Genomic DNA, 16,921 nt, shown 5'->3' on the forward strand with positions numbered 1-16,921 from the left:
TCAATAAATTTTCATCTTGTTTTCAGGTTGAAGGTAAACTGAAGGTCACTTTGTTATAGGTCATTGAATTCTTCTTCTCATCGGCTATAAGGCTGCACTAAAATAAAGACGCAGTTTTATTTCAAATACTTAAGGTCACATTAATATCTCAGAAAAATAAAGAATGTAACAAAATGCATCCGTTCGATGAGCCGTTTATTTTGAAAGTGACCTAAGTCCATTTATATTTAAAAAAATTTTATATATAAATTTTTAATACTAACTTCAAGCTATATGCGTTACTACAGTCAACAAAAAAATTAAACAAATTTGAAAAACCCGACTGCTTAAAAAGCGAACTAAAATGACAAAACAAGGCATAATTTATTTACACCTTAAAATTTAATTTATTTATACATAGTATATTATTTATCATAAATAGGATAATAATAAGATAACAATTTAAATTAACTCAATTGCCTGCAGTCGGAGGCCTTATATCTTTTGATGCTCTTCTACCCCAAATATGTACCGCAATGACTAAAGAAAGTGCTTCAAGCTGGTAACAAAAAGGGGTGGACAACATCAATGCAAATTCATGCTTATATAGTGACATTTCAACTTCAGTGTATTTTTTGTAACTTATATGTTTCTCTCTTTGACCTTGTGGGGAATACTGTTAGCGTTATTAATAGCCCATCAAATCTAATTAGGGCGAACAGCGATACACAATATTTAATTTACATATTAAAACAATATGTAATTATTTCGAAAGTAATTACATCAAAAGATTTAAGGCCTCCGACTGCAGGCAATTGAGTTAATTTAAATTGTTATCTTATTATTATCCTATTTATGATAAATAATATACTGTGTATAAATAAATTAAATCTTAAGGTGTAAATAAATTAAATCTTGTTTTTGTCATTTTAATTCGCTTTTTAAGCAGTTGGGTTTTTTACATTTGTTTAATTTTTTTATTTTTTACTTTTTAGTTATGTATACCAATATTGTATGGCAAGGGCCGCAGCCTGTTTAGTTCGTTAAGGGAAACACTGTCGTGAGGCTTGTTAACTCAACGGAAGGCGCTACTGGTTAAAATTTACCACAGAGGCGCTAGTTGCGAAAATATGAAGATTTTTTGAGTTTTTTTACATTTTTTTTAAAAAACTTTAATAAAGATATTAAGATATTTCATAAATTTTGTTTGATTCTTAAAACACTGTACTTTAACATAAAAATTACAAAGTTAAAAAAAAATTCTGAAACCGTGGTTTTTATGTTTCAATTTTGGGTTTTTTTGATCCGGTAGCGACAACCTGTGTTAGAATATGGGGTGTGCCTCCCGCCGGGTTAAGCACTTTCCTCGGATCCAGGTCACTAATTGCGAGTCCTACCCATTTTTTATTTTTATCTCACAATTTTGAAAATTATATATCGTAGGACAGGCCTGCCCTTTACGGTGCAAATACCTGCTGAAGTTCTGGGACCCGGGCAACAGCCGAGTGCGGGACTGTTACGTTGCTAACCACAGCATGGGCTGCGGGAGAACTGCATGAGTGTGCGGCCGTCCGTGCAGGCTCGTATATGGACGCACACTCATGCAGTTCTCTCACAGCTCTCACAACGGGTAGCAATGGAACAGCTCCGCGCCCGGCTGTTGCCCTGGTTCCAGAACTTCAGGAGGTTTGCACCGTAAAGGGCAGGCCTGTCGTAGGATATTCGTAAGGTCAAGACAATTCTAAAGACACCTCATTTGTCCAAATCAGTGTATCCGTAGAAGCTCTAGAGCGTAACATCTGGAGATACATACATAGACTGATAAACACGATACTCTCCTTTGCGTGCCGCAATCCGGTAAAAAACAATAGACAAATGGACTTAGGCCACTTTGAAAATAAACGGCTCAAAGAACGAAGTTTTTCAGATGGCAATTCTTATTGATTCTATATTCATCCTGTATAATCGCTGAAAGCGTACGACATGTGTTGATTTGAATCCCCGGGACCTCACCACTTTGCGACCTTCCATAGAATGGAATAATTTAGGTTATACATCGTTGAACTCGCCTTAACGAACACTATGTCATTATGAATTTAAAAATACCCCAATTTTAAAATGAATTTAAAATTTCCCCCATTTCCCCACCTGCAAGCAACCTACCTACACTACATAATGCCTCCTCCATATTAAACCACTTTTGTGAGAGCAATTTTTTAATACCTTCAGTCTCTTACGAGATATTCAACCGTTTCCAGTTAAAACGGACACACTGTAGAGGGTGTTTGGCAACAGGTGTCAGAAATTTTAAGGGGTGATTCTATAGGCTAAAATAAGACGAAAATCAAGAATCATGAAGTTGTGCTTGAAGCTTCGTTTTCGAGTTATTAATTTTATTGTTGAAAACACACGTGAAAAGGTTCTGACGCGTGGCGACGCTTATACTACTGTCCGCGCGCAGTAGTACATAGTTAGCCAGGTCAGGCACGGTGAGAGCGGTGCCGTAGCCACTTACCGCGTAAAGGTCAGTTTAATGTCGGTTTATACAGCCACCGAGCCGGGTCGTCCGTGCCGTGCCGAGCCTCTGTGGTAAGCTTATGGAGGCGAGGAGCCGCCGAGCTCGGTGGGAACTCGGCGGCGGCTCCTCCTCGTTGCCCGCTGGGCCCGGGCTCGGTGGCCGCGCTCGTTGAGACGACGGGCCGGACGGGCCGAGTCCGTGCCCTGTCGAAGTGCAATGTTGCTGGATTTTATGCTCCCAACACGTAAGGTAAATCCCGGAGACGCGGTCGACCTAATATAAAATGGCTATTAAAACTAATATAGATATTACTTATTTTATCAGAACAAACCTATATGTTCAGAAGTAATATTTATATTAGTTTTAATAGCCATTTTATATTAGGTTGACCGCGTCTCCGGGATTTACTCTACGTGTTGGGACCATAAAATCCAGCAACAGTGTACTTCGACAGGGCACGGACTCGGCCCGTCCGGCCCGTCATCTTAACGAGCGCGGCCACCGAGCTCGGCGGTTCCTCGCCTCCATAAGCTTACCATAGAGGCTCGGCACGGCACGGACGACCCGGCTCGGTGGCTGTATATAAACCAACCTTAAGGGGACTAGGCAGTAAAAAAAAACGATTTTTTTTTATTGCATTTTCCGAAAATACTATCTTTTCTCAATAAAATGCCGGTTGCTTTATAGTAAAATTTGCAAAATTGTAGATTTGGCAGCTAAAAACGTGAAGCGGCAACCTATAGCGTCGCCTTTGTCCAGAAACTTTAAATACGTTTTTCTCGAATATTTTTTTCTCTTCATTTTTTCCTGATTGCGAGCGAATTGAGATTCAAATCGACTTGGAAAAAATTACAGGATGTGTAGAACATGTGTCATTTCGGCGCAAACCTCTGATATGGTCTGTAAAAATTCGAGATGTTCATAAATAAATCCGGTGACTTCTTAATTTTTTTTATGAAATTCTCGAATATTTTATTGCATTTCGGAAAATGCAATAAAAAATATCGATTTTTCGACTGCCCAGTCCCCTTAAGTAGTCGAAGTGATGACGTACGACGCTACGCGTCACGTAAGTATCTCGCGTCAGACGCTTTTTACGCGTGTTTGCAACGATTAATAACTCGGAAACGAAGCCTTAAATGCAATTTCGTCATTCTTGATTTTCGTCTTATTTTGGCCTGTAGAATATCCCCCTAAAAGGATGCCCACCTGTAATCGAGCACTCTGTATATTTCTATTCTGCATACAATGAAACTGATAAAATGAAACTGATCTAACGCAGTCATATTCGCTAACCATCTCCAGTAATGTATTCAATTAATGAACAATCTTGTATATTGCTTTCTACGTCTGTATAGACATTATTAACGTATGTTTCAAGGTAAACAATAAAATGTGATCAGGCAATGGTTAAAGACATAATTACACATGCAATGAAAAATTGAATGGTTAAACGAAATCAAATGATAATTAGATATGTATGTATATTATTTCCATTTCTTTTAGTAACGTTATCACCATGATATTAATAAATATTTTCTAAAATATTCTTATTTGTAAAAATATAAAGTGGTTGAATACTCATTTGTGCAAACTGAACATGTAAATTTAAAAATTGTTACTTTTTATTTCATTTTACAATCCTGAAATAAGGAACACATAAAGGTAAATTTACAGGTACAAATAGCAAGCATGTGCATGTGCATCAACATCTCTGCATCAGTAGCTCTCGGTTGTCTCTTCACACCAAAGGTATACCTGGTCCTTTTTCAACCGTACAAAAATGTTCGACCTGGACATGCTAATGTAAGTATTATGTCCTTCAAACATAAAAATAAAAACGACATAGCAATAAAGCAAAAATTTCAGTAGCATATGTTCTTTCATACTAAAAAATAGTATTAAATATTATTGACTATAATAGTCAGAGATATTTCACTGCTCATTCTCTTGAAGCAAAAATTCTTGTTAACGTAGCATTCTCCAATTAAAACGGAAGCGTCGAAATAAATATTTCTCTGGTTAAGATGAATATCTTACTTTTTCTTGGATTATATACATAAGTCCTACCTGTTTTCCCGATTAGATTGTAAGTAACTAAAACTAAAATTTAAACATTGGAAAGTTTTTAACAAATGGCTTTGTTTCATTCATTGGTACTATTTATGACCTTATCACCTGCGCATACAATTACCAATTTCTTCCATATGAAATTACGATTTATGAATTTTAAACCGTGAGCTTAACGCAAATCGTAATATGTCTCTAAATGTTTTCTCCGATAACGTATAATTTTATGACTTAGGTTAGTCACAATTTGCTAGCACTAGGACTGTAAAATATTCAACCCCCTAATTTCTGCACTGTCAACAATACAAGACATAAGAGTGTGTTGCTTGGCGTAACACAGCCCGATCGATCTTCCGATTGCGGACGATTCTTTGCAAGTCTTCTTTTTAGATTATTTTGTTGAGCTACAGTAAACATGAAGCGAATTCATTAAATAGTACAAATCCGTAAGAAGTACCGTCAAACATACCCCCTATTAGTTAAGTAACATCACTTCGATAGCAGGAACCTGCTTTTACAGTTCAACGGAAAGATTTGTCTATTTTGACAAAGTATGCGCATTTTCGTAGGAAAAATTCTGTAAATAATCAGTACGTTAATGTTTAAAATAAGGTGCATGAAAACTATTACATATTAATATGTAAAATGGAAGGTTCTCAAAAAATAGAAGAAACATCTCTCCGGAATGTCCACTGTCCATCACATTTGATGAATACTATATATTCTCCAATTTCTCGATAAACTCTGAATTTTCTGTGACTTTAATTCATTGATTCGTACATACTGATTAACTTATTGTTCGTATCCTAAAACTCACGCCCCTTTATACTCAAACTCATTTTGATATCGACTGTTCCGAATACGACATGGTCCAGTCAATTTCTCTTTGATGATTTCCGCGGCGCTAATTCAGAGGCCTTCTTATGCATGCTACTCAATGGCCTTCCCTCAGGTAAATCAGTTATGCAAAAATACAATCTCACCACTCTTCATACATCCCCCCAAAACTTTGCTGTTCTCTTAAACCACAATTTAAACTATTGTTCCAATTATGTATTCGCATTCGACATTTATAAAATTCTGCCATTACATACTACACTTTTCACACGATGCTGCGTGTAGTCCACTTTTCATAACGAATGATGATTTCCTTCGAAGATAATTCGCATATTTAGCCAAAACGAAAGAGAATAGATACCGTTAACTCAGCCTAATAGATGTTTCCTCCTTAACTTGCAATTAGGCAAAACTAAGAGTATACATATACTGGGTGTTCGGCAACAGGTGACAGGAACTTAAGGGGTGATGTTGCAGGCTAAAGTAAGACAAAAATCAAGAATGACGAAATTGTCTTTGAGGCTTCGTTTCCGCGTTATCAATTGTTGAAGATACAAGCAAAAAGCTTCTGACGCGGGGGACTTAGACTACTGGCAGCGCGCAGTAGTCGGGTCAATCACAGCGAAGGCAGTGTCGTAGGCACCTAGAAAGACACACTTGACGGCTGGCGTCGTAGGTATGTCATCACTTCGGCTACGCGGTAAGTGGGTCTTTCTAGGTCAGCGCTGCCCAAGGTCGTGTACGCGTACACTCGGGGTTCTCCCACTCTCGTCCACGTTGTCAGGGATACCGCGCGACGCTAAAGCATCGAAGCTGATGCTTCGTAGCATCACGCCGTTTACTTGACAACGAAAGGCACGCTGCGCGAAAGAAAGATTGGAAGGGAAAGCAGGCGCGTGAGGGGCCCTTACGCTGGACAACGCTGTTCTAGGTGACTACAGCACTGTTCTTGCTGTGCCTGACCTGACTAACTATGTACTACTGCGCGCGGACAGTAGTCTAAGTCCCGTCACGCACTTGCGACAAGTTGCTGGCAATTTGGTCGACAAGAGACCAGAAACCCTTGTTGTTCGCCATGACCAAGTGCGTACGAACTCATATATCCACGTGTACCTCGTGGTCGTCGGTGATCTGGTTGCCGGCAAATTGTCGCAAGTGGGTAACGTGGCTAACGGGCTACGTCTCTCGCGTCAGACACTTTTTGCGCGTATTTTCAATAAATTAATAACTCGGAAACGAAGCCTCAAACGCAATTTCGTCATTCTTGATTTTCGTCTTATTTTCGCATGCCGAATTACTCGTTAATGTTTCTAACACCTGTTGCCGAAACCCCTGTATAGTGTATGCGAAGCGACGTCAATTCTGTTTTCTGTTTTTACTACCATACTTGATCTTCGCTTTCAAATCTTTTTACGTTTAAAGTCTTTTTAGAAAAGGTGATTGAAATAATTATAATTGGATACAAATATAAACTTCACTGCTTATCGAACTTGTTTCCTCCCCTTCTTTAATTGTCGAAGACCCATATCGAAATTCAGTCGTCTGATGCATTATCGTTTCATTATCACTTCATTTTTCGAAAAATTTCAGTAAAATTTAATGCCAACTGACTTCCTTTTAAATAAAAGTTTTTTTTAAATGTTTTTTTTTTCGAAAAAAATTAAAAAATAATTGTTATTCTAGCTCTGATTTTTGTGTAAACGGTGAAAAATTTATATACCTACTGGAAGGTAATTCGAAATATGTGCATTTGTATTATGTGAAACATTTTGGAGTACTCCATATTAATTCTAAGACAAATGTTCTGAGATAACCCACATTGGGAACCTTCCTTGATCAGGTTTTCTAATTGTTAGATAAGTGGAAGAACTGCGCAATTTAGATCGTCTTTCATAGTTTACTTCTTGTAAGCAACACATCTCTGTATTACTCCGTAATAAAGTAAGATCTACTGGCAAAATCGGCATTTCTTTCTTTTCCGTAACTGTTCCTAGTTAAGTTCGTGCAACTTCCGAATGGTACATTCTCATTACATAACAATAACGTCCTCACTTTAGAGAATGTGACAACTGCGTCGGACATTTATTTTACTAAACAATTCTTGCCTATCTTCAGTTCCAATAGATTCTCGAAATAAGCAAAAGAAGCATTCAAATGTTTGTTCGCAGTATGACGGAATTGGTCAAAGGTTGAACTTCATTACGATCTTACCATACGAATTTATTTTGATGCGTGGGACTCACCTACTTATTTGCTATATTACCTACAATCTGGATCTTTGAATGATCCGAAGAAATGTTTACAGGAACATTGTACTGAACGCGATGTAAAGTAAAGCGGGTAGAACTTATGTATTCTGTTTATACAGTGAATCACTAGAAGTTAGCACTCTAAAGAATTATTGTCTTTACATTTTACAGACCATTATATAGAATAAAAGTCTAAATTTTAGACATGTCGGTTCCTAGGTCTGTTTAAAGGGCAAAAGTTAAAATATTTATTTATTACACATATTTGACAATGCTATCCAACCTAAGCCTTAGATCCTTAAGCTGCGTCACACTAGAGTCAAGCCCGAGCCGAGTACAATTTGAAAGCATATAAGTAATGCCATGTTTTCACGCGTGAAACGCATATTTCTACTGATTTACGTCAGCTTCTTTTCACAAACAGAACAATTCATTATAAGCGTTCGCGGCAAGTGATAATTAGTATATGAATATTGAAGATATGATAAATGGTATTAAACTGAAATAACAAAACTCTCAACATAACTCTTATAACGCTCGAAACAACGCTCGCCACAACTCTCTCGACACTTTTGCAACACTGACACGTATAGTGCGTCCCCAAGATGTAGCGACTATGGAGAGACCCAGTCAAGTGGTGTACAATGGATACCATTGAGGCTAGAAACTGCCAAATGTGTTATTTGCTACTTGTTAGGTTGCGTCCAGATCTGAACCGAACCCCGAACCGAACGCCATTTGGGACTCCCTAATGCCACGTTCCTACGTGTGTAACGTATATTTCTAGCGATCTTCGCTAGTTTAGATAGAGTCTAGTGGCTCGTGACAGCTAAGGGCCTATGCACACGGCGACTTTTTGCAGCGGTACAGTCGCTGCAGAAGGGCAACTAAAACAATTGCCAGCGATTGTATCGATGCAAACGCGCGACAAAGTGTTCACTCAGGGTTCGGAGCGATGAAGCTGCAGTGATGGAGGGGGAACACTTACAGGGAGCGATGGTAGTGTGTGAACCAGTCGAGCAGACGTGCATCCATGTAGACACGCGTTTGCATCGCTGCTGCATCGCGACTCTGCTACGGAAGTGTGCAGAGATAGACGTGCAGCGACTGCATCGCGCTAGCATCATGGCCTCTTTGCGAGTGTATCGCGACTGTATCGCTGCAAAAAGTCGCCGTTTGCATAGGCCCTAAAGATTGAAGGACAGAGAGTATTTAGAGTAGCGCAGACCAAAGGTTGGCCTGCCATATGACACCGAGGAGGGACCTCGGGATCCTTGACCAAAGGAAAGTCAGGCTCGCCGCGATGTTCTGGCTGTTCCTAGCTGATGTCGGTAAAGTCACGTCGCATCAAAGAAATGGCTCACGAGCTACTGTCGTCCTAGCCATTCAAAGTATTAAGTAGGAACGTGGCATTAGGGAGTCTCAAGTGGCGTTCAGTTCGGGGTTCGGTTCAGATCTGGACGTGGCCTTACAGGTCTATAGTTATTTGATTACATATGCTTTCTTGCACTGATCTCAAACAACTAATACCCAAAAATCACACTGAACACGTCCCTGGGCGTTTGACTTGTCATCGAAACACTCGGAAGTATTAAGGACCCAAGCCCCTGCTGCGTTTACGAAATCGCTATATCTCGAGGTCGCACTATACCCCTTCTTCCTTTCCTCCAACCATTCATGCACGCTACCAAGGTCCGTCCCCAAAACGGCCATGACGCCCGCACCCCGCATCCCGTCAGCCACAAGCATCACCGAGAGTTTTCCAAACTGGCCTGGTTTTCATCAAACCGCGCTATCTCTTTTACGACTCTCGTTCTGTTACTCTTGCAACTACATAGAAATAATATATACAGTCTTGCGACACTACACAGTTAAAAATCAACATTTTTGGGATGCAAGATTTCGCAAAAAATCGATTCAAGTCAATCAAACTTTTCGAACGGTCACTTCTGCCGGAAAAGTTTCCTCCAGCACGGCCCGCGCTTTGATATACACACGTACCTGCGCTACAGGACTCAAAAGTGATTTCAGATATGTGTAATTGAGAATAGCTGAAGAAGTTCGTATTTGGACTCATTTTCATCGGAAAACTCTCGTCGATCCATTGATAGTATTCTCATGAAAATTCAATAGTCAATGTGGAAATTTAAAACTTCATTAGTGTTAACATATGCCCAAAGTGTGGGGCTTGCTGGCCAAAACTATAAAGGCATTTCTACAAACCTTGCACCGATCGAAGTAATAAGAAAAAAGGCAAATGACGACGCAAATCTGATACTTTTACTCAGTATTGGTTGTACTTCCCTAGTATGACTACATCGTAATTATGCCAGCACAAGTCATTAAAGGATTCCTTTATACATATATCAGGTACACGTTTTTCTAGAAAACATGCCACGTGTGACTTAAAAAAAGTAAGACTACCTTGACACGTTAAAAAATAAAGGCTCCTGAAGGATTATCTACAGCTATTAAATATGCCTAATTGAATAGGATAGATTTCTGTTAAAATACTGTTATAAAATAAACTCGTACGTACTGTTGATAAGATAAAAAAAATTACTTATGACGCTAACTTTGAGTGATTCCTCTGATTTTGCATGTGACTCTCAAAAATCCAATAGATTTAAAATATTCAACATGTTTCTCCGGTTCTGTCTTTTTGCCGAATGTACCGTTGTTATCGGCGATAGTCTCATGTACCTCCCATGTAAAAGTCTGCGTGCTCTTTCAGACGGGAGCACTGCAAAGTGGTAACCGTGCAGCATACAGTATGCGATTCTCCGGTGGTCGCAGTCAAACAATGCAGAGCATGACCTCGTGTTCTCGGAGCAGTCCCCCGGCATCACGTCAGGACGAGGTGAAGCATGCCAACGGTGAGACACAAGCACTGGCGAGCCCGTCTGTTGAGGAGACCTCGGTTAGCTAGGTCCCTCTCATACACCTCCCTCCCTGTCTAGAGTGTCAGGCGGGAATTCGTGAAACCGCGGTGGAGGTGTATGATGACGATGAAGAGGACCGCAAGCTCTCGACTGTCCAGGAAGTATCAGAATCGAGAGACATATCCAGTCCTTCGATGTTCACAGAGAACTGCCGAAATCAGAGCCGAAAGTCGGTATCCAACGATTCTGATCAGGTGATCAATGTTTCATTAAATTTCACAGAGAACAAACCACAAGCCCTGACAATGAGTTATTGATCAAAAGAATAGATGAGACATTAGCAGAAAACAATCGAATAAAAATGACTGTAAGTGACAGAAAAAGGAGTGCAATATTGCTCTTAAATTTTTTTAAGAAAATTACGCACATTTTGAAATGGATAACATGGAGAAAATAAAGACGTAAAGAGTGTTTTGAGAAAACGAATAGTGGTTTTGATCAAGTTCGTGTATTTGAAATGTAGAAAGGTAAGTCCTGCGCGGATATAGTTACATTTGTAGATTTTTAAAAATTAATTTTGAGTAGATAACTTTTTGGCCTTAAATCGAAATCTCCAAGTGTATAAAAGGAGCAAAAATTGTGTATAGTAAAATGTTTGAGGTTTAAAGAATAAGGCCCTGATAAGATCCCTAAAGTCTATACAGTAAATCCCCGTTATGAGCCCGTTGACAGCCCGGCGACTATCCCCACCATTTCTTGGAAGCATGCGGACGAAACTGAGAGAATCCGATAACGAGCGAGAGGAAACGAAAGAGTCGACACAGCCACTGGCCGCGCGGAATCATGTCCGCAACCCACTATGAGCTCGCCTCCAGCCCCGTTCGCCGGGCTCGTAACGGGGATTTACTGTAATATGTAACGCGAAATTCTTTTTTTTATTTATCTGTTCTTGGCTTTTTCACATGCTTTCACTCGATTAAAAACATTTTTCTCAGAAATTGCAGATATATCGTAAACATGTTAATTTATTAAAATAAAACTGCTCGGATGAATCAGATCAACAATTTCATTAAAAGGACAAACAGCTTTTTCTTGTGATTTTAAGCGTAGCTTTTAATAACTCACATGAGTAAATTGAAAAATGGCATACCTACCTATTAAAAAATGTATCCCCAGTGGCTGTCATTCCATCAAAGTACATACTTGTTAGTTTTTATACACGTAGGATCACGGAAAAAAGGGAAGCCTCGGCACGGCACACGAACCCGCGATTTCCAGATTCGTTGCGCGCTGGCCAGCCGCCTTATTTAGCCACCTCGGGCTACCATCGATTTCTCCCCCCCCCCCCCCCATCGGTCTTGGTTATTCCGTGCCCTTCTCTTATGGGGGTTCCTGATCCCCACATATATTTTAAATGATCGACGTCTTGTGTTGATAAAATGACGATGCCATTATATTACTGCCATCTATGCGTGAAAATTAATAAAATTTTCTAATTTGTATTTTTATGATTGTGTTTCGAGTCGGGTGATCCAGGATGTAGGAATCCCATCGGGACGAACAGTCGCGTCATCGACAAAGTGGTAACTCAAGAGAAAGAAGTTAGCATATTTTCCAACGAAGATCAAACTTTCCACGTTTACAGCGATTCTCCGACTTTTTCCGACTTTTCTTCATAATCTACGACATTCAATGTCGAAATGAACATAAACTGTCATTGCTGACACGGGAAGATCAATTAACGGTGCCAACACAGCATTTCAACCTCGCATGTCTCTTAAAAAAAGACGTTACTAAGTAATATTGCGTACCTTCGATAAAAAAAAAGTGCAAATCAAAACGTCTATCAAATTAAATAGCTATTCAGTAGCGAAATGGAATTCTAATATGTTAAAGGATTTCAATAACTCCCATTCAGTGTTACTTTCATGATCTTTGATTCTATGTACATATTATGTCTTTTAGGAAACGACAATGCCTGCACTGAATTTACATATACTACAATTTGTATTACGTTCATATAAATTAATATGCAGTGACCTCTGCCACTAGAGCAACACAAATAATCTAATTTGTTACTTTCTGTGACATCTCTTAAGTACGTATTATTACGGCATTCAATCAAAAGAACGATGAAAAAATTGACGATTTAGATACTCATAGGTAAAGTGAAATTGCTACGGTCTGTCTATGTACAGATTTGTCCCGTTAAGGAGGCGACGCGCGGGAGACAAGTCGTCCCCTTAACGAAACGGTATGCCAGGGGTGTCGAACTAGCGACTCCCGAGCCGCAGTGGCTCCCTCTCCTCTTCGCCTGCTCCGTAGAGCCGTAGGAGAACGGCCCCCTCCACACCTACTTCGCTCTGATCAATTTCTCCTCCGGGTGTCGCAGTCTCTCCCTACCGGGTCTCGTGCAACGCCTGGAGAAAAATAAGTGGGGGAACCGGCTGACCCGGGAGCCGACTCGTGCGGGTCTCGGATTGGGAATGTTCGACACTTCTGCGGTATACTATTCAGCTCGCCTTTCGTCCCTGCCGCCTTCTTTCAATAAAACGATGCTGCGTGCTCTCTCGCTAGTAGCGGGGATAGAAATGTTCTCTTAACGAACTCGTCCCTATAACGGGACAATACTGTGCCCCTCCTGCCACTGTGCCGTCCCACTAGACATCTTCTTAGCAACGCACAGTACTTTTCCATCAGTTTCTGATCTGACTACTATTTTTTATTGTTGTTAATTACCCTGATAACCATCTGTCTCCAGTCTGACATTAGATTGGTAGCAGGGTCTGGGTCTGGCATGAGAGCGCAGAGTCTGACGTCAGAACCGTAGCAGACGGCAGAATCTGTTGCGGATCTGACATCAGGTACTGACATCAGGCTCTGCACCTCAGAACACAGCCAAATGCGGACACAGACGACTACGGTTCTCTTGTCAGATTCTGCTCCCCAGATTTGGCTATCAGGGTACTAATATAATGGATAAAATTATCCAGACTCGATTAAACTTATTGTTAAGTAAATATAAGTTTCAATTATCATTAAATTATGCATTACTGGTTTATGTTAATACAATCGTTGCAATATTTACCTTGATAGGGTTAATACTCGAAATACAAGGACTGCAACAATGGCAATCGAAATAATGTTCGCTGTGTGTCTGATGCATTTTCAATATTCCTCGTATTTAAGCGTAACTTTAGGGAAAATACGAAAACATTCTACGTACGTTTAAAAGACAAAACGAACTTTACAAAATATTCGACGACTGTCTTTCAGTATAAATAGAAATATACAGTTTAGATCGTTTTGACGTTTAGAATAACCACTTTATACGAATAAAGAATGAGCGATAAGTCTTTCGAATCAAATATAAAAGATTATTTCCCCGGAAAAGCTTCGAACTTCTTGTAACTTACAAAGAAAAGAAGTAGTACTATTTACCATAGAAGTTTACGAAATTAACAGTAGATTTTTACAAACTCCTTTTCGGAAAACGAATATATTTATCGAAGTACTCTTTAACACTAAAGTTTGCGTTTTCTATTTTTCATATCAAACGCACTATTGCATGTGATTTCATACTATGTAGAATTTTTTAATCCTGCCGATGATTAAAAAAAAAAAAAACACGTATCCACCATAGTGTGAATTCTTTTACTTTCATTTAGCAAATTTACTAAAGTCGATAACTACATGTTATTCGTACAATAAAATTATACTGGAAGTAAAGTGTGTAGTAGGTATAGCGAATAAACAAATATATATGACTGCCGGGAATTAAAAAATTCAAATAGCGGTAACTATAAAATCGGTATAGATGCATATGTGTATATGCATTTGCGAATATGTGCGGGTTTTTGATAAAACATGTGCCAATGCCGAGAAATTACAGGAACTAATGATGCATTTAATCTGATTCTGCAAAGAGAACTGTTTTAACCACGTTGGACGCCAAATGTTCTCGTTTAGATAGGTATTTATGTATATTAATTATATTATTAGTATTAATTAGATAGATGTTTATTTATACATATACAGTAAAGCTATATACATATGTAACCTGGAATGAAGAGAGGAGGTTATCATCGGAAAAGCTGTTTTCGAAAAAAAAGTATGAGAAAGGACATTAAAAACCTAAAATCCTTTCTTCATTCCAAATTACATATATATTATAGGAAGAGCAGGAAGTTGTGCGTGTCTGTTGATTCTATTTGTAAAATACGCCAAATTGTATACCTACTATAAACTCCTTGAGAAAATGACAAAACATTGAAACTTGCGTTGAAATTTCCACGGATATTTAGTTTCGCAATATTGCGAAAACTGATCGGAAATTTTTTAACAAATCTGTTACATTCATCATATCTTAAGAATACCTAAATATTGTATGCTTATTATAAAAACGTATCTAACAACATAGTTGGATAATGCTGTGGCCAAACACGCAAGATTGACTTTTAAATAATAAATAATTTCAAAGTCTTACAATGTTTAACGAGAAATAATACGAAAGTCACAAATGATTTGGTACACAATAATATCTACTTTAAAATGATTAAATTGGTACACATAATATGAATATCTATAATTTCGTACAAGAATCATTATGTTAACAAAGTCGTACATAATCTTTTTATAAGTTTACAGAACGCAAATATCTTTAGAAAATCTATTTTTTCAACTAGCAACTCTCCATTGAAAACATTATGTTTCTCCAAATGAATTAAATTTTCAATCAATGATAACAAAGAGTCAATCATGTGTGTCTGGTTAAAATTAGGGCTGATCAAGTATATGTACTTGGATGCCGAAGTAGCTTAATTATTATTCAAGCAAGTTGGAGAAAATTCGATCTCTCTGAATGATATGAGCTGCTTGAACGTTTTAATGACTTACTTATTACATTTAAGCTACTCGAACAGCGAGTGCAAGTATTCGACAATATAATTTGCGTCGTTCATACTGAATATAAGACTTTAATCAAATACCCATCCCCATTAAATAATAATTGTTACTATTGGCTCAAATTGTCAAGTAGTATTAGAATTCTTGAGTAACTCGAAATCGCACTAGTATCTCGAACAGATTCAAATTATTCATTTGAAATCAAGTAGCTTGTACGCAAGCAAGCCGCTCAAACATTCAAGCCACTCAAATCATTCGAAAAGGGAAAATTTTGTCAAGCTTGTTCGAATATTCAAGTTATTTGAAGTATTACTTGGATAATCTAGTACTCGGCCCGGTTCGGAAAAAGCGAATTTTACCCGGTTTGAATTTTAAGTACTTGAATATTTCAAATATTTAGGCAGCTCTACCTAAAATGTTTACGTATAGAAAGCAGAAAACTGTTGATAGGTCAGAAGTGTAGACAACGAACATATAGACTTACCACACATGTTTTGTCGTCTAGGATAATTAATGAGATTTAAATGAAAATAGTATTTGGATATAAGCAATCGTAAATGACATTTACAAGACTTCAAACTCACCTAATGCCAATGCTTGGGGGAATTCAGAATTCCCTCGAATCTGGTTTAATATCTAACAATAGATAAATTATTTATCTACTTCTCCATGTGCTTTGAAACTTATTAAAATTATTATAGGGATTCTATACAACAGCGCTGTACAGCGTAGGGGCCCCTCACGCGCCTGCTTCCCCTCCCAATCTTTTTTTCGCGCAGCGTGCCTTCCGTTGTCAAGGTGACCGCGCAACGCTACGAAGGCTGCCACGACGGGTTAGCCGGGCTAGCGTCTTTGCGGTTAGCGTCGCGCGGTATCCCTGACAACGCGGACGAGAGTGGGAGGACCCCAAGCTCCCGCGGGAGCGACCTTGGACAGCGCTGCTATACAACTATAACTATGCGACTCAAATTCGAATTAAATATGTACTTATAGCTGCTCCTGACAATTGGTGAATGAAATGGTGACCTGATAGATAAATCGTTTCATAAAGAGAGCGAAAATCATTTGATTGTTGTGTTACATTTGGATGACTATATTAACTATGCATGAATGAATAGTATGCGATATTGACGTGTTATGTAATTTTTAAGAAAAATTCCTCGTGTAATGTAAGGTAAATACAATTTGTTGTATGTTTATATGTTTAGGTCCAAGTTGATATATATAAAATGATATGTGGGGAGATAACGAAGATGAATTACTGCATAGAATAATGATGTAACAATTGTAATATTCTTTTGTTTTTCAAATACAATTTTATATTCTGGTGCCAGCCTGACTATTTGATTATCTCCTGAATTGAATTTTCGTGAAATGTACATTTAATGCCATCAGCCTTAAATAAATAACTACAAAATTATAATTCTGTTGTTCCTTGGTATTTATTTTAGAAAATTGTTTTCTGCGCAATGTGTAATTTT

The 16,921-nt window shown here is 38.5% G+C and overlaps 1 protein-coding gene across 5 annotated transcripts in view; it reads left to right on the forward strand.

Moving 5' to 3' along the window:
- Positions 1-16,773, forward strand: part of LOC143375971 (metabotropic glutamate receptor 8) — a 233,205-nt gene extending 216,432 nt beyond the window's left edge. For 4 of the 5 annotated variants that reach the window (XM_076825702.1, XM_076825704.1, XM_076825703.1 and 1 more), the window contains 4 exons: positions 4,175-4,303; positions 10,388-10,529; positions 10,614-10,789; positions 12,059-16,773. In XM_076825702.1, coding sequence (XP_076681817.1) covers positions 4,175-4,303; positions 10,388-10,529; positions 10,614-10,789; positions 12,059-12,214 — 603 coding nt within the window. In that variant the 3' untranslated portion in view covers positions 12,215-16,773. Of the gene's footprint in view, positions 1-4,174; positions 4,304-10,387; positions 10,790-12,058 lie in introns of those variants that run through there. The other variant, XM_076825705.1, reaches the window with a different exon arrangement.
- Positions 16,774-16,921: the final 148 nt, after the last annotated feature.

Source organism: Andrena cerasifolii, chromosome 13 (assembly GCF_050908995.1).
Source record: "Andrena cerasifolii isolate SP2316 chromosome 13, iyAndCera1_principal, whole genome shotgun sequence".
NCBI lineage: Eukaryota > Metazoa > Arthropoda > Insecta > Hymenoptera > Andrenidae > Andrena > Andrena cerasifolii.